The sequence below is a fragment of the Psammomys obesus genome, unplaced genomic scaffold (assembly GCF_907164565.1).
Source record: "Psammomys obesus unplaced genomic scaffold, mPsaObe1.curated_primary_1811, whole genome shotgun sequence".
In the NCBI taxonomy this organism is placed as follows: domain Eukaryota; kingdom Metazoa; phylum Chordata; class Mammalia; order Rodentia; family Muridae; genus Psammomys; species Psammomys obesus.
Genome location: NW_026596040.1, coordinates 26,421,942 through 26,440,979, shown reverse-complemented (window position 1 = coordinate 26,440,979; position 19,038 = coordinate 26,421,942). Strand labels below are relative to the sequence as shown.

Genomic DNA, 19,038 nt, shown 5'->3' with positions numbered 1-19,038 from the left:
AGCAAGAAATGAGGACGTACATGCACCTGGTTTGTGTCTCTGAACTACGCTTCGTGCCGTCAGAACGTGTGTAGGGTCAATGCTTAGGTGGGGCAGCTACTTTCTTCCCTGGGGCAGCTGCGTTTTCTCAGGGAATTACTTTTTAATTAATTTTACTTGTCAATAGTGAAACAGCACTACAAAACTAGGAAAAGAAAGCTGAAAAGGCCACAGTCCCTCCTGAGCCTGGTGGGCCAGTGGCCAGTGGCCTGAAATTGACAGCTGCCATAATAACACAGGAGGGAGGAGGGGCGGGGCCTGGTGTGCTGTTCAGAAGACTGGGACTCAGCACTATCTTTGTTATCATAAGTGAGGATTTATCTGACAAGGAAAACAATTCTTTGTAATTTGCTCTTTTAGGGGAAAACACAGCCTGAGAAAAGAGGGGAAGGGTGTGAGCAAGGCTGGAGAACACCACTACACAAAGCATCCACACACAGGTACACTCCAATGGACCAACAGCCTGCAAAAGCCCAGGTACAGAAGCCAGAACACTGCAGCTCAGGAGGACCAGGTGCAAAGTCAATTACAGCTGCCCTTTAACACAGTTCCACACACTGCTTCTACAGAAAGATGATGGTTCTGATGGTCACAGTAAAGCAGAGTAGTTTCTTTCCTGGCTTTCACATTTTCACAATTAGCACAGAAGGAAAACACTTTACTTCAGAGGTCACTTAAATGGGAATGACACAAAACATGTATCACCCATACTGACTACATGTATCCTTTGTTCCCAGAGCTAGTTAGCAGATGTTTCCAAACCACCCACCACAATTGGCATCCTAGCAAGAGCTGGCTAAAAGAGGTAATTCACAGATGTATGGCAGACACACATAGACTTAGAGAATACAGGTTCCTTGAGAGCTGGCAACACTACCATATAAACTGCAGCAAGACAAAAAATTAGCAGTTTGGGGAGCCAGTGGCCCACACCTGTAATACCTGCATTTGGGCAAGAGGATCATTGGTTCAAGATCAGCCTGGGTTAACTCCAAGAGCTGATCTAAAACAGTAAAGCCCAAAGGCTGTGAGTACAACTCAGCAGTGAAGCACTTGCCTCACTTATTCTCCAACACAGGGGTGGAAAGGAAGAGTGGAGGCGAGGAAACAGTCTTCTGATAATGATGGGGTGGGATACTCTATGACCTCTAGAAGAAAGTGCTTGAGAACCGTTTATCTAGAATGAGAATAAGCAGAGACTGCCCAAAAGAATTTACTCGTAACATGCCAGGTTTAAAGGCCCAGAAAGGGAACTGAAGAGATGGTTCAGCAGTTAGGAGCATGCACTGCTCATCCTGAGAGCCAGAGCCTATCACCCTTCTGGGGCAGCCCACATCTGACTGTACCTCCAGCTCCAGGGGGTCTGGCCTACTACACCTGCACGCATGCATACATACATACATACATACATGCACACACACGAGTTAAAAATAAAATTACCTTTTCATATTATTCATTTGTGCACCATAAGTATAGATATAGGAATATTATTCATTTGTGCACCATATGTATAGGTATAGGTATATTATTCATTTGTGTACCATAGGTATAGGTATAGGAATACGGGCCTGCACGTGCCACAACATCATGTGGAGATCAGAAAACAACTTGAGAGTTTGGTTCTCTCCTTCCAGTATGTAGGTTCCAGGAATCAAACTCAAGTCCAAAAGCTTGGTGTGGCAGCTACATTTACTGCTGAGCCATCTCATCAGCTCCAAAAAATAAAATAAGTTTTAAACTTCTCAGAGGGGCTGGAGAGGTGGCTCAAGAGTTTAAAAAGCACTGGCTGCTCTTGTAGAGGATCCAGCACCAACTTACAACCATTAGTAAATCCAGTTCCAGGAGTCCTATGCACTCTTGTGACCTCTGTGGACACCTGGACACCAAGCATGCAGGTGATGCACAGACATCATACACAGAAAATAATTTTAAATATTTAAAAGAGTTGTAATGCCCATGAAGTTCTTGAAACTGGAGCAATCAACCTCTAAAAGTGAGGACCAAGCAGATAGTCTTTCTGTCTCTGCTGCACTCCTGATGCCAAGGCACACACAAGCCCAAGGTTCTACTATCGGATGCCTCAGGTCCCCAACTGTAAAAGTCTTATGCTTCTATGTCCAAGGGAAGCAACAAAATTAAGGCAAGACAATAAGCTGGCAATAAAGGACACTTGCCCAAGTCCAGCTCTGTCACTAGTTGGACATTTGTTTTTCCAACTGCAAAATGAATGAGTATACCAAAGAGCCTGTTATGGTCTCTGGAACCTATAGAAAGAAACATGCTTTAACAACTAAGTTTCTTTAAAAACAGATACACACATGTGTGCATTTGTGAAGGTCAGAGGTTACTACTTCCCCACCTTCTTTTAAGATAGGGACTTTCACTGGGACGTGAGCTCACTAATATGGCTGAACTGAGTGGTCAGCAAACCCCAGGGTCCTCTTGCCTGAACCTCCCCAGCACTGGGACTAGGCTGCTGTATCAAGCAGCCTGCACTTGGCTAACTGTCGTCATTGTCGTACTTTACTAAGAGTTCTGAAGTGTGGCACTCCAGTGCACCCTAGCATTAACTTTTAAACCTGCAGACCTCAGCACTTGAACACTTCACCAGCAGGACTGCTTCTCTGGCCTCTCTATACACTGCCTTGCTCATGGTGCCTGAAGCTGGTGTTACACATCAGCATGAAAAGGAGCCCCAAACTGCAGCCTGTGTGTGTTCATGAGGACATAAGTGAGGTAGGGGCATTGAAAGGATGTGAGTCTGTGAGTGTGCATGTGAGCACAAACGTGTATCTTGCTTGTGCGCATGAGTGCTTGAGTGAACACGTGTCATCTGCCCAGAGTTCTATTTTCATTGCACGCCTAGTTCCACACTGCAAGGAAGAGACATGATCCTCTCCCTCAGTTGCAGAGCTGGGACTCCTCAGACACAGACATGAAGAGCATGCATATGCCCTGTACAGCAAGCCAGCTCTTTCCAGAGCCTACCAGGCATGGTTGAGCACAGTGCCAGCTCCTGACAAAGGAGGGTTCTGCTGCTCTGAGGTGACTGTAGGTTTCCTACAGATCACTATAAAACATGGGAAGGACAGCAGATACTGGCAGAGACAAGCTCAGCAAATGTCAGCAAAATGACATGGGCACAGGCTCCAAAGACTGAATGCTGTAAGTGGTTGTAAGCAGAGGGAGCCATTGCCAAGCCAGCCACAGCAGAATTCTCAGGAAGAAATCCTTGCTGGGTTCAAAGAAGCACAGGGAAACAGAAGGCTTGTTCTAAAAATACATGAGACAAAAATGAGAGGAGAGGAGAAGAAGAAAGATGGGAAACCTGCAGGCAGGGGTACAGCACCATGGGAGAGACTGCCTAACGCAAGGGCAGCTCTAGTCCATCCCAGCACTGGAAAGAATGAGAATGGGTGAGTCAGGGCTGAGCTACACAAAATAGCTGAGTGCTCAGGAGAAAGGGTGAGGGCCAATCACAGGCCAGGAGAGGGAAGAAAAGAATGTCTCTCCTCAGGAAGATGGGGCTGAGAGCAAAGAACCTGACACTGGGTGAAGAATGGCCAGTCAAAGAGAAACCCCCAAAAAGATACATGATGTGAAAGAAGGGGAGTTTTCTGTGGAACAATATGGGAGGAGAATGATGGAGGGGACAAATAAAAACCTAACAAAATGATGGACATGAAAAGGCCACGATGAATTTCTTCCTATGCTAATCAAAAAATAATTTAAAAAAAAAAAAAAAAAAGAGCTCCAAGGGGATCCCAATCTCACCCATAGGCGCTGTTGGAAAGTCTCTGGTGGAAGAGAAGGTGAACAGTTCCAGACCTCACCTTAAAGCCAGGCTAAGAGCCGGGAACACCGTTAATCCCCGCACTCAGCAGGTGGATCCCTGTGAGTTAAAGGCCAGCCTCTTCCAATACCAAGTGGCAGGACAGTCAGAGCTATATAATAGAGGGACCCTATCTCAAACAAAAACAAAAAGAAGACAAAGTGTAGGTGCGCTGGTGCACCCCTGCAATCCCAGCACCGGGAAGCAAAGGATCCTGAGTTCAAGGCCAGCCTGGACTACAGAGCAAGATCTTGTCTCAAAACAAAGAAAAGGAAAGTGGAACAACTTCCAATTTCAAGTGGCCTTTCCTGTCCTCCCACTGGGGACAGCTGATACCAGTGTTAGACAGAAAATACCCATGGGAAGACTCAGAAAAGAGGACAAGAAGCCAGCCTGGCCAGAGACCGAAGGTAAAAACAGGACAGATACATACACAATTGTTTTTATCTCATGCAGCCCAGATTAGAGCTGAGGAAGCTGTGATGCAGAAATGAAGACAGACAACCCCATCCCCACCCCAAAGCCTGCTGGTTGGTGTCCAAAGAACAGGAACACGGCAGCAGGGGCAGGACAGAAACTTAGCTGAGTACCAAACCCCCAGAAAATACTGTGGCTACCAGTCCATGCCAAACTCCCACCTCCTGAAACTGTAATGAGTCCCAAAGGCCCTGCCCCAGATAGAGTCAAGAGTCAGAGAGACAAGGGGGACAGGAAAATGAGCCCCTTCACCAGCCCAATGAGAATGGAAAATGCCCCAGAAAATCTCCAAGCCCAAATGGTTTTACTGGAAAAGACACCAAACATGTAAAGAGACCCCAAATCCAATTCTACTCACGCTCACAAGAAGAAACACTTCTCAATTCACTCTACAATGCTAGAAGCAAACTACCCCAAGCCAGAGGACAGGAGAAAAACAAACCTACATGAATACAGACACAAGAGGGCCACAAAGTAGTATTCACAGTACAGCCAAAGAGCCACGCATCCAGACCAGGTAACCCAGTCCCTAGGGTATGACAAGTCCCATTCCTGGAAAATCAGTAGCTGAACCCCTAAACTCTGCAACCAGCAAACTGAAGAGAATCACAGGATATACAATAAATAAGCAGTATTAATTCCTCTATATACCACCAATGGATTTGTACACACCAAAATTATAATTGTTTTAAAATAATCAATTTCAGGTGGGGAGGTACTTCAGCTGTGTTTCATCTCCAGTACCACAAACAACTGACCGATCATTCCATCAAGCAACCAAAATCTATCAAAACATGAGCAGAACTTACAAGCTGGAAACCACAAAGCAATTATAGACCTAAATGTGAGGCGAGGCTAGGTTTGAGGACTAAAAGACTCAGCACAGAAAGTTGTTGATTCTCCCTTCAAACTACTTCACACCTTTACCGCAGTTTCTATCACAGGGCAGCATGATTTCCTTGGGGATGGGTGAGGTTATTCCTATGGTGAGGCAAGCAAGTAGAACCAAGGAAGCAACCCTGAGGAAAAATCTCCTCCACTATTGAGGACACTATGAAGCACGAGCTTCAAGCATGGGTATATGGAGAGAGGGACAGGCACACAGACTGCCCCACAACTCTGCAATGACACCTGACAAAGGTGTACACCATCCCTAGACTAAAAGACAGCCTTTTCAGCAAGAGATGCTACAGAGAGGGGACATGCATGGGATAAAAAATAAATAGCCCAGTGGAGCTCCTACAAAAGTTCAAAGTGGGTCACAGGCACAAATGTGAAACACAAAAATAAAACACTTTGGGGTGCTTGGCATGTGATATAGAGAGATGGATGGATGGATGGATGGATGGATGGATAGATAGATAGATTTTTGTTGTTTGTTTGTTTGAGACAGTGTTTCTCTTTGTAGCCTTGGCTGGCCTGGACTCACTCTGTAGACCTGGCTGGCCTGGAACTCACAGAGATCCGCCTGCCTCTGCCTCCAGAGTGCTGGGATTACAGGCGTGTGCCACTGCGCCGGTTCATGTTTTTAATCCTCACATTAAGGAGGCAGAGGAAGGTGGATCTCTGTGAATTCGAGATGATCTACATGGCAAGTTCCAGGACAGGCATGGCTACATATGAAGACTCTACCTCGAAAAGTAAAAACAAAAACAAAAATAAAAGGTGGAGTGGCCTGGATATACAGCTCAGGTTAGGAGCACTCATTGCTCTTGCAGAGGTTCTGGGTTCAAGGCACGCATGGTGTACACACATGCATACGTACACAAAGTACTCCTACACATAAAAGAAATAAATGTTAAAAAATTAAACAGTAAGGTGGCGAGCAATAATGGAAAACACCAGATGTCAACCCTGACAGCACACACATATTATTTAAAATAATTTTAATGTGTATGAGTGTTCAGCCTGTGTGTGTATGAGCACCACATGCATGCAGTACTCAGAGGTCAGAAGAGGGCATCAGATACCCTGGAACTAGAGTTGTAGACAGTTGTGAGCCACAAAACAAGGGCAGCAAGTGTTCTTAACTGCTCCAGACCAGCATTTTTTTGGGAGGGGGACCCAGAACTACGGTACAACCATATGTTTTCACTACTACACAGTAATAAAACAGAGCATGCTACAGAGAGTCCTAAGCTAGCTATGACTGGCTCAGAATCTGCTGATGTAGGGAAGTAACACACTTCAGTAGAGGCACACTTGGGGTCCTCGATCCTGATCTTCCCTATGCAGGCTGCAACACCTTCAGTGCAGGGCAGTCAGACACCACGGAGCCACACAATCCCAAAGGCAAACAACTAACACTTTGGTATGCTGTTTGAAAGCTAGGATATTTGGGATTTTCTTGGGGTTTTTCCTTTTCTTTTTTAATAATTTAATTTTATGTGCAGTGGTGTGAGGATGTCAGACCCTCTAGAAACCAGAGTCACAGAGAGCTGTGAGCTGCTATGGAATTGAACCCAGGTCTTCTGGAAAAGCACCAATGCTCTGAACTTACATGAAGCCATCTCTCCAGGCCCAATCTTGGGCATTTTTCATACTGCCAACTTATGATGGGTTTACTGGGAACATGACATCATCCATCTTAAGTCAGAGAGCATCTTTACTGATTCAGGCATTTAGATGTATTTCCAGGGAACTATACTGCATGAAAAAGCCAATCCAGTTACATACTGCACAGTTTCCTTATTTTAACATTCGTGAATTGGCAAAATTATAGAAATACAAACAGGCAGCAGTTGCGCAGAGCTTAAGACACAGCAGGGTGACATGGAGGCTGTCCTCATGGGGGTGGAATTACTGTGCTGCCCGACCACACTGATACATCAATGTCTTGGGTGTGATGTTAGTTGACATTTCTGTGGGCTCTTACCAATGGGGGTACTGAATGAGGGATCTAATATGGATCTTCAAGTTTCTCAAAATAAGAAAAGAAGTAAGATCCTGCTACCAGTAGTAGCTCTTCTCCAGGCCCAGCTAAAACAAACTGAAAGGTAGCAGCAGAAGTGTAGGGCACTTGCTGGTCTAGGGCCGTAGGAACACTTTCAAACCTTCAGAATCTACCAGCAGAGTCACTCCAGGAATCTACTTTGGATGACTTTAAGATTAACACAGAGACAAGTGGACCTGACATGGGGGGGCGCATCTCAGGGAAACCAAGAGCTGAAAACACAGGCAGACTTTGATGGTACTGGAAACCTGCTTCAGAGAGCATGCTGAGGCATGTGACAAGGGAGCTTTTACAGCTCTGAAGTAACCCTGTTTCTTAACTCACCAATGAGTAACCAAAAAGGTGGAAGTTAATGGGAAAATGGAAAATAAAAGTGGGTTTTGAATCCATGGACAGCAGAAAATGAGAAACAGGCCTAACAAAGCCTTTGGTACCTGGTTCAACCTTTTTTTTTTTTTTTTTGAGACAGAGTTTCTCTGTACTAGCTCTGGTTGTCCTTGAACTCATTCTATACACCAGGCTGGCCTGCTTCTGTCTCCCTAATGCTGGGATTAGAGGCATGTGCCACCACTGTCCAGCCAGGCAACCTATAAATTTTCCAAGAAAAAAAAAAATTTTTTAATGTCATTCTCAGAGAGGACACGACACAGGTAATGAAACTGGCTAAAATTCATGTGGTTGACAACCTCAGAAATGGACAAAAAACTATGAACCCACCTCAAATACTGCTCATGAGGTCTTCCAGACCATGACTGCAACAAGAGACGGGAATGAGTACCAGGAGGACAGTGTAACACAGGGCACTGCTAAGACACCAGTCCTAAAGAGCTGGCTGCACAGCTAGCAAAAGCTTGCCGAATCAACAGCTCTTAGCTGGGAGTGACTTATGCATACGTGGAGAAAGGGTGGATAGTGTATGTTTTACTTAATGTACTTCTGCCATGATTCATCCCTTTGGATTCCAGATGATGTAGGTGACCTGCAGGTTTTACTTGTCCCAGCAAAATACCCCCCCCCCCCAAAAAAAAAGGTGATGACCAAGTGACCGGAGACACTCATCTTTTTCCCCAGGGGAACACCTCACTGCTGTTTTACCTGAGACCAAATGTCAATCCTGAAACTCTTTACCTGAGAACAAAAGCTGGGCAGCACAAGGTACTTACTCTATCCATGTCCTTCCAAATCCCAAAGAAATGACACAGCTGAAGACAGCTCTAAAGAGCCCACAACCATGAAAGGGCAGTCTGGGCCCTGCAGGAGCCAGGCCACCACCCACGGGCACCCAACAGCACAAACAACTCAGGAAATGGCTTCAGGGTTTCACTTTTCAGGATGAAAAGAAGTCCCTCTTAGGGAAACTGGTGACAAGGTAAGGGGTACACGCATGAACCCAGCTATCACCACTAGGACATGCTCCAAGGGCCAGAGCTGGTATGGCAACTCATCCTCTCCCTGGATACATGAAACACCCAAACCTGCAAAATGTAGTCAAAACTCACTGCCTCCACTTCAATTAGACAGAAAATAGAGGAAAAACAAAACAATAGAACAAGTGTTATTATCTTTCATTCCCCAGACTCAAAACCTTACACATGGTGTGAGTCAGTAGTTGACCTTTAAAATCTAGAGATAGTACTTGACCACAACACAGGACTCCTAGATGACAAAATACCAAGGGAAACAAAGGGAGGACCACCTACCACTGGATCTTCATGACAACGAGCCTGAGACCCTCAGACAGGAGCTCCACCTGGGACCCTCCCTTCTGAACCATATAAATTATTTCACTCAGCATGTTAGGAATGCTTGTTATGCACACTATGTATTAGCCAAAAGTTGCTTCATGGAGAAAGTAAAAGAGAGATAATGAATTGATGCAAATCATAAAATGTATTTCACCAACAGCAACTGGTACTTCACCTCAAAAAGCCGCAGACACAAAGGTTTCCTAAGCCAGATGGTTTCCAATTTGTAGTTAAAATCACTGCCATGCCCATTACTGAACTCACTTTTGAACCAAAGTCCCTAAGTAGTCATGCCTTCAAGTGGGTACCTGGTGAATGTTTGAGTCATTTCAGTGCTATCAATACCAGTAACTGTCAAAATTCCAAAACTAAGGAGCTCAGATACTGCCCCAATGTAATCCAAACTAAACATTTAATTTTATGGGATGACACTCTAAGTTTACAGCTAAATTTCAGACTTACAATATATATTTCAATGCCTGAACAATTACCTAACATAATACCACCAGAGCGTACACTTTCTATATGGCAAAAGAATCACCTTTGTATTCCAACACTACACCTATACTGTGAAAACAATCTTTCCCCTTTCCTGTGCTTGCTCGCTTGCATACACACACACACACACACCCCTCCACATAACTGTGCTGCCACCCCAAATTCAAGGCACCCGATGAGCACTCATGGCTACAGACTCATCACTGAAACACCAAAATTTAAATGATACTCTACTTGTCCACTTGTATCTGCTGCATGCTGGAAATGTGTCGCCAGGGACGTCTCATCCTGGAAGACTTCATTACACTCCAAACACTTGAGACTGTGTCTACAGAGCTTGGAGGGGTCTTCATCTAGGGGCATAGCTGGGCTGATGGGTGTGCTGGGAGGAGCTGAAATAACCGCCCCGGTTACGCCTGGCTGGACTTTGGTCACAGTGTGTGTGGCAGCCCCCAAGGAGCTCTGCAGAAGGGAAGAGGTGGTATTGCTGGACGGAGAGGCTATCATCTGGTCTGCTGGGACTGGCTTTAGAATTAGGTGGGAGCACTGCATGACCACACCCTTCTCCTTATGCCCTCGGGCATGGGAAAGGAGGCTGCACTTGTTGTAAAAAACCAGGTTCTTTGTACAATGGTTGCAGGTGACTTCGATGCGCACACTGCGCCTGTCATAGTGCTGGGTCAGGCTCTTTTCCAGGGCAAAGGAGTCCCCACACTCCAAGCACTTATACCCACGCATTGGTAACGTGATCCCTGCATTGGCAGGAGGACTGAGGTTTGGGATGTAAACAGGGACTGGATTGACACTGCTCAGCACCTTGTTGAAAGCTTCCACCACAGAACTCTGCAAGGATGACACCACCTGGACTCGAGACACCTTTTTGGGTGGCTGCGAGGCCGCTGCATTGATTATTGCCTGCTTTATTTGCTGCTGAGGTTTGGTTAGCACTTGGCGGAGTTCAGAGGTGGCCTGGGCACCCTGAGGCAGAAGGTTAAGGTTGGCAAGGTGCACAGTCTTTGGCACGAGTTTGGCATTGGCCAGGCTGGATGCCGGCACCACAACGGTTTGCTGCTGGATGGCATTGGCGGCTTTGATAATGGCACTGCTGGCACTCTGAACAGAGGCAGCAGATATGACCGTGGCTTTCACCGTCGTGTTGTTAGCAAGCTTCAGATTGATGACTTGAGACCCTGCCGTCTTGACAGCAGACACAGGAAGAAAAGCAGTGGCCACAGGCTTGATGGTAACCTGTTTGGGCGTCAGCTCTGCAGGGGACACTGCACTGGTCACCATGGCCGTCTGCAGAGGTGCCCTGGGGGGGGAGGAAAGGACAGCGGCTGATGCTGAAGATGAGAGGAGTGATGTCACAGATGCCATCACAGTTGCTGCCTGTTCAGAAGGCTTCTTCCCAGAGTCCAGATCCACTTCTGGCAACACTCTTGTCACTGTTCTCTTGATCTCCCCAGAAGACGTCTTGATGGTCTTGATGCGGACTTTGGGGATCGCTGGGGTAGACCCCACAGGAGAGGATGGAGAGCCTTTGCTGCTGTTCTCACTGGATACGCTCCTGGGGCTATCTGGTGGCTTCAGGGAGGCTTTCTTGGTGCCATCGATGAGATTCTGGGACTCGGGAGACTTGTCAGCAACTTTGGGACTGTCGTTCACTTCTTTTGGTAACGGAGAAGCTTCCCTGGAATTGGTCACAGGCTCTTTGCAGGAGTCTGAAGCGGCCTTTTTAGCACTCAGAGCTGCAATGGCAGCTATGCATGATGAGAGCTTGGAGGACGACTTTGTTTTGGAAGATGTGACAGCAGCGATGCTGGTGTCATTCTTCTCAGAACTCAGCTTTCCATCATGGGCCCTGTTTTCAAGCATCTTCTCAGAGTTCTCCTTCAACTTATCCTCGACTTTTCTGACCTTAAAAGGCTCATAAACACTCAGGGTTATGGAATTGGTTTCTGTTTCTCTCTTGACTTTGTTTTTATCCGCTTGGCCTGATGTAGAGATCCCAGTCTTGCTGGGGTTTTCTCCTCCGGGTGCCTTCAGTTTTTCATAGTCCTGTTGGGGCACATTTGATCTGAGACTGGCCCGTGCGTCTTCCTTATCTGGTGGGTCATCCACCTCTATTTTCTCATCATCATCAAACTCTTCAGCACTGGAGATAGGGCTGAACTGGCTGAATGCCGGGTCTTTAAGAGTCACCTCTGAGGTAGGTGTGTCTCCTTTTAAGGACTTTGTGCCATCCTTGCCATAGCTGTCAAGAGAGGATGCTGTGAGAAAGCCGTTGTGCAAGCCATTGCCTGTGGGATTATGGCCGTCTTTTTCCACTCCCTCAGAGGAGTCTATGTTGCGAACGTTCTTTACAATCACACTAACGCCAACATCTGAGGATGACGGAGTATGAGAGTCGTCATCTCCGTGCGCATTCTGCTTAATGTGGCTTTCGTGGTCATCGTGTCCAGACTCAATTGCTGCTTTGGGATCGACCATATCTGGTATGTCAAATGCTGCCAAGAGGTCATCAAAGTCTGGGGTCTTCATATCCCCCATGGTCATGAATTTGATCAGATGTTCTGTTAAAGGAAAGGAAAAGAATTTCATCAGCAATGAACACTGGTAATGAAGTCAACCTTACTGCAGAGTTCACACTAGCACATCGATGATCACTAAGAAAGTGTGCAAGGCAGCAACTCGACTTTGTGTAACTATAGAAATCTGAGTAGTCATAGTGACAGCCATGTGTAGACTAGCACCATTACAGCTTCAATGGGCTCTGTTCCAAAGTGTGGTACAGGATCAGCAGCAGAGGTCAGCAGAGTGGTCCTGATGTAGCACAGAAAAACCCAGTTCAGTGTAACACCTGAAAAAGCTACTTACCACTACAGTCATCACTCTTTTTTCAGAAAAAGCTACTTCTCCTAGTATTTACATCTTGACAATTTACTCCATTAACACGAGTTGGGGTGCTACACTAACACAAGATTACAATAAAAACAACCACAAGCTTCAAAAATCATCCACAGAAGAAAGAAATGGCTACACATATGGCGTCCATTAAATTCATGTGCGATTTTTTTCTTTTTAATCCCTAGGGAAGTAATTCCATCATTTTTAACTCTAGCTTTCCCTGCTGTGTTAAACAAGAATCAGCCAAGTATGGTGGTGCACACCTCTAAACTGCTTAGGAGGCAGAGGCAGGCGGATCTCTGAGTTTGAGGCCAGCCTGGTCTACAGAGTGAGTTCCAGGGCAGCCATGGTTATACAGAGAAACCCTGCCTCAAGAAAGAAAGAGAAGAAGGAAAGGGAGAAGAAAGGAAAGAAGAATTTTAGAAAATAAGATAAGTAAAACCATTACCAGAAATGAGAGTTATACAAATAATGCATGTTGGAGTCCTTCTTTAAGAAACCCCTCAACCCACTGGCAAAGAATAAAGACAGTGGAGAAGGGGGGGCGGGGGTATCCCATCTCTGAACCTGGATGGTTCCCCCTTGGGGATGCTACTTTCTGGTACATCCACTGTCTGTATACTTGTCTCTTGTCACCTACCATCACAAGAACAGGCAATGTGTCATCTGTCACCTTTGCATCATAAACGCTAAAGAACAAGGCTAAGATCTGGGCTCAGCTCCTCCACACTAGCTCTATTCCCCCAGGAAGTAAGGAGGTAACAGATTCTTTGGACTTGGTCCTTTCTTCAGCAGTGAAGGCAAGCACCAAGAGGAGAAGGAAAAACAGAAAGGAGAAGGGGGAAGCAGGAAGAAGAGCGGAGCTGAAAGAGAGCAATGTTGAAGCTGGCTTAGGAAGCTTGCAATGGCAAGAGGACCTGGACAGCCCAGGACTCTCCGCTCTTCAGGATTCACTACGTTGTTCCTCTTTTAAATTTGCTCTACTGGTCTCTGAGACGCTGACTTTCACATTTTATTCAACTCTTTAATATTTTTCTTACAATCTGTAAAGGTCAAGCACTCCTGATGAGAGCAACAATCTTCAGACCTAGGTAAAATGCACCACAGGTGAGAGTGGACATGCAGGAAACCCATACAGGCTTCAGATGCACCACGGCTTAAAAACTCAACAGAGTACCACTCTGACAGCAGATCTAAATGCCACTGAGACACTGGGAAATCGTCCATCCAGGACAAGACAAGCACAAGCTCACTGGGTGCAGAAGCATAAATCATCGCAGTTATACACACAGCTGGGAAAGCTGCAGGACTTTTCTCCCGGTACTCTCCTTACCTGGAGGCAAACTGTGCTCACTGTATTTTCTACTGCTGCACCAGACAAGGAATGACACAGGTCCCCAACCCCAACATAAAAGGCTGCACTCAAGAAACAAAACACAAACGCTCCAAAAGTAACATTAAAATGTCTCTGAGAAGTCATCCACGGGAGTAAAGACTGGTTGTGGTTTTCTTTTTAAAAATGGCACTGAGCATTCAAACTGCAAAATGGAGGGAATGAGAAACAATCTGCCAGCCACATATAAACAGCCACATAAAAGACTCCACCCACTTCAGAACAGCACCTGACCATCACCGCCTCTACCCCAAGCATCTCACTGCTGCTGTGAACTGAATGCCCGCAACAAAGCTGCACTACTGAAGCCGCCCTGTGGCTAGCTCTACTAACTAGGTGGGGTTCCATGTTTTACATCTCCATTTTTTGAATGTTCAGTATGTAGAATTGGGCTGGGGTCCAGTTCAGTGGTAGCATGCTATGCTTCATTCCAGAATCAAGAACCAGCCCTTTCACCCAGCACCATCGCAGTTGTTTAAAAAGATCCAAAAGCTGGGACCCAACTTAGTCACCCCTACTGGTAGCTGGGCCCTAAGAACTCTAGGCTTTCTTCACAGAAACATGAGATTTTTGTCTTACCCTCTCTTGATGATGTAATCAAAAGACGTCATATTTACACGCTGCCCATCAGAGGGTGATCAGTCCAGAAACAACAGCAAGAGATAATTTAAATACTCACTGGGTGAAAGGCCAAGGACAGAAAACCGTAAAGAATGATGAAAGGTCACCACAAAAAACCTGTGCAGCTGGCAGGTGCTCACACCGCTGCTGGCAGGTCTCCTTATGAGTGTTTATAAGAATCAAATGTCAACCATTGCCTTCTCCTGTTATTCATCCAGGGACCTGCCTCACAAACTCCAAGAGAGGAGACCCTCTCGTCATCCACAGCTTGCTGCCTTCACCTTCCCCATGCCTTCCTGCATGCTAGCTAAGTTCTGACAGCCTCAGAAAGACTGCCACAGCCTGCAACACACATCCCTGGGGGGCTGGGAAGGTTCTATCCTACAGGAACCTAGCTGCGCCCAGCTCCCTGGCCCCTACTCTACCTACATATGGTTCACCCTCTTTTCTTGGGAACAGCAAGGAAACCCAAGGAGAAACAGTGGGGCATTTTTCCAAGTTAAAGGCTAATTAGCAATGGTTCACCTTCGGGAAGCCTGACTCTAAGCTAAAAAGGCAAAATAGGTACAATGGCCAGTACATCCCCACCTGAAACCCGAGATCCCTGTGGCTGGCACACTCACTTCTCTGGATTGTAAAGTTAATGTAATCAGCACCACTCTGTAACCTCACACCTCTTTTTTGGTTTATAGAAATGTTTTTCATACCCACAATCACTATTACCCTGACCCTTCCTACAGTCTGGACAGCAAGAACAAATGACCTGTGCAGAGGGGAAAGTGTTTGTTACTCTGAACACAAAGAAGATGTCTGTATCTCAGATTCTGTCATTTTCCACCCTGATTCCTACGCATTACCACCTTAGAAATAAGTCATATTACTTAAAATCATTTAAAACATAAATCTCAGCCTTTTTAACTGTTACATTTATTTGCACGTGTGGGTACGCATGTGCATACGTGTGTGCCGATATCTACATGTGTACACACGCAGACATGTGAGTGTTTGTGCCATGGTATTTATGGATGTCAAAAGACAACTTTTGGGAGTCATTTCTCCTTCCACCATGCATCTTGAGAATCAAACTCAGATACTCAGAATGCCCTCTCAACTGCCCTTGCTCTTCTTTTAAAAGTTAAGGGGGGTGAGGGTGGGGGAAGAGATGGCCCAGTAGTTAAAGAGTGCTGGCTGTTCTTCCTAAAGACCCAGGTTCAATTCCCAGCACCCACATGCCAGGTTAAAACTCTGTAACTTTGGTTTTTGGGGTTCCAACACCCTCACACATACATACATACAGGCCAAACACCTAAATGCACATTTAAAAACAATTAGTTTAAAAAGGTAACATAGGAGCTGAAGAAATGGCTTGGTTAGGAGCACTTGCTCTACTTGCAGAGAAAACCAAGATTTTGGTTCCTAGCACCCACATGGCGGCTCAGTTCCAGGGTCTCCTACATCCCCTTCTGACCTCCATAGACACCAGGCATATACATGGTATACAAATACACACAGGTGAAACACTCATAGACATAAAACTTAAAATCTAAAAAAAAAGTTACCATAAAGCTGTCTCATTTTAGCTTCCGTTGCTCTCAACAGTTTGATTTCTCAAACACAATCAGTTTATCATAACAGTACTCTGCATTCCATGTCTACCTTATAAAATACATCTTCCTTAGAAAGACCCACAATCAGGGCTGGAGAGATGGCTCAGAGGTTAAGAGTACTGCTTGCTCTTCTAGAGGTCCTGAGCTCAATTCCCTACAACTACGTGGTGGCTCTGAAAGATGTATAATGAGATACCGTGCCCACTTCTGGAGTTCTGGTGTAAGTGCAGGCAGAAACATTGGATACGTAATAAAATAAATAAATCTCACAAAAAATAAGAAAAATAAAAAACACATAAATTTAAAAAGACCAATGTTATCACACTGGATGTAATAGTGTACGCACACCTTTAACCTCAGCACTCCAGAGGCAGAGGCAGATGGATACCTGTTGGTTTGAAGCCAGCCTGTTCTACAAAATGAGTTCTAAAGACAACCAAGGTCACATAGTAAAACCCTGTCTCAAAAAAATAAAAATAAAGAACAAACAAACAAACAAAAAAAAGCTGATATAAATACCCACAGTTTACTAATAGCAGGGTACTTAATGTACATTGCCAAGGGAAAAATGGTAGGCAAGGTTACACTTCAAAAAAATCAAAAGGAAGGAAGTTAGAGTCTGCCCAGTTTCCACTCTTCTTCCTCCTATGACAGAGACAGACAACATGCTTCGTTTCCTGCTCAAGTCTTAGATTACAGGAAAATCTTCCATCTTTGTTGGTACAAGCTAAGAGTTACCAAGAAAAAAAGAGAAACTTCAAAAACCTATTTACTCCTTAGTCATAGTTCTTATACTTTACAATAAAAAGCTGCTCAATAAAAATAAAAATAAAAACTGTTCTATCTGCATAAAAGTGGCTTCGCAATTTCCAACCAGAAGAGGTGTTCATCGGCGTGGTAGCGCATGCTTACAACCCTGCCACTCAGGAAGTAAAAGCAGGAGAAATAGACAAGGCCAGCGCAAATACACAGTGAGGTGAGGCCAGCCCAGCACAAAAGACCCAGGCTCAAATCAACAACAACAAAAGTGATTTACTCAATCCCTTAGTCTCAGAATTTGGGAGGCAGAAACAAGTGGATCTCTGAGAGTTCAAGGCTGCAAGGGTTAGAGTGAGACCCTATCTCAAAAAATCAATAAATCAAAGAAAGGAAGGAAAGGAAAAAGGAGGGAAGGGACCCAAAGTTAAAAGGCTCAGAATATTCTACCTCTAAATCGAAATTCCACTAGTTCCATGAGGAAAGATGCAGGCCTAAGTCCAGCCACATGAAAGGAGCTCCAGAAACGACACAATGCATAAAGGTATCTGCTGTGAGCCTGACCACTTGAGTTCTGTCCTTAGACCCAATGTGGCAGAAAAAGAGAACCAGCACCTGCAGGCTGTCCTCTGACCTCCACATTTGACCATGGCAAGTGTATGCCCCTAAGAGTTAGCCTGCCCAGTAAAGACACATCAGATTACCCACATAGTGAAAAGAATGACATCCTGGTTAATGAAAATCAGTGACTGCTATAAACCGTAACAGTGGTGTGTTTTAAGAAAGATAAACTAACAAACTGAGGGTCCATGGGGTTCTGCAAACTCCCCATGAAACAGCTGTGATCACACAGGACGTGACTCTCTCTTCACTGTTTGTTAGCACTGTGTGGTTGTGATGTCTCTTTAGTCCACCGCACTTTCAAAGCAACTAAATTAGGCTAACACACCTAACACAAGGCTTTAGCATGCTCTCTCTTCAGAGGTAAAATGTTCTTACCAGCACATGCTTATATTATAACTAAACAGTATATCTGCATTCTCTATGCCTGTCCCTTCTCCCCCTCCACTATGAGGAAAACTTTAGCTCTCCCTCCACCAAGTTCCTTTCACTCGAAGATTTTCAGAGATAACTACATGACATGTCTTCAACCAAAAGAAGAAAGAAATTAAACCTTTTATGCCAACCAACCTCTTCCTTCTATTTGACTTTACTCCCAACGGTTTATCTGAGGCAAAGTATCTTCTCACTCTAATTCCATCCCCAATACCAGGTTAGTTGCAGTCTGCGTCTCCCACCCCTGACAAGGCACACTGCTTTGGAAACAAGTCAGCTGTACCAGCTGCCCAGATGGCGTGCTTTCTTCCTTAGCGACAGTACTCCTTATTTAAACCTAACAGACATAATCTTCAAATTGCTTCTGGAAACACAGACAAGAGGCTGCTCACATAATCACAACCTCGGGAAACACAGGCATTTACCCATCCCAAGCCCTTCCCTGCAGTTATTCTAGCTATACTTTTCCCTCAAGGCTCCACAAACAAGCCCTTCCCTACCCTTCAGGAACAGCAAAGAAAATGCCTTCCACAGAAGCAAAGGCCCATACAAACCTTAGCCCACCCCCAGATGTCACCAAGCTGGGCCCACTTGCCCTCCTGCCCTCTCTAAGGGGTTCTCCCCTCCTCCACTGGTGCCGAAGCCAAAGGGAAGCGCCTGTGTTTTTTTTCCAGCTGCTGGGTGAAGCTCCAGAGAAAGGAAGGCCACGTGGGCCAAATCCCTTTCTGTCTTCCTTATTAACTCATCCTGCCACGGAATAAAGGCTGTTTCTAATCTTTCCCTTTTCCGGACTCCACCCCCAGTCTTTCTACTGATAACTCAAGTAGTCACCAGGCAAGAACTCTCCCCAGGCACTTCCTGCCTCTAGTCAAATGTCAAAGGGCATCTGTCCCTTCATGCTTAGTCTTGCTGGTCAGTACTCCAGTGAACCTTGTCCCTTCTCTATCACCAGGCCAGGAGAAAAGAGAGCTCCAAGCCTTACCTGACAACTCAGGGCTTGTCCCCTTGTCCCCTGTATCCTTGTCATGCTTCCTCAGTGGCTCAACATCAACAAAGGTAAATCCCACAACTCCCCCACCCTTGGCAAGCCACGCTCCAGGAAAACCCAATATTAAAAAAAAAAAAAAAAATGAGGAAGAGAATGACAAAACTGT

General features: G+C 45.5%; 1 protein-coding gene across 7 annotated transcripts in view; it reads right to left on the bottom strand.

Annotated features, from left to right (window-relative positions):
- Positions 1-19,038, bottom strand: part of Znf532 (zinc finger protein 532) — a 108,691-nt gene that overhangs the window by 51,914 nt on the left and 37,739 nt on the right. For all 7 annotated transcript variants that reach the window (XM_055622623.1, XM_055622628.1, XM_055622629.1 and 4 more), the window contains exon 3: positions 9,779-12,117. In XM_055622623.1, coding sequence (XP_055478598.1) covers positions 9,779-12,100 — 2,322 coding nt within the window. In that variant the 5' untranslated portion in view covers positions 12,101-12,117. The remainder of the gene's footprint in view (positions 1-9,778; positions 12,118-19,038) is intronic.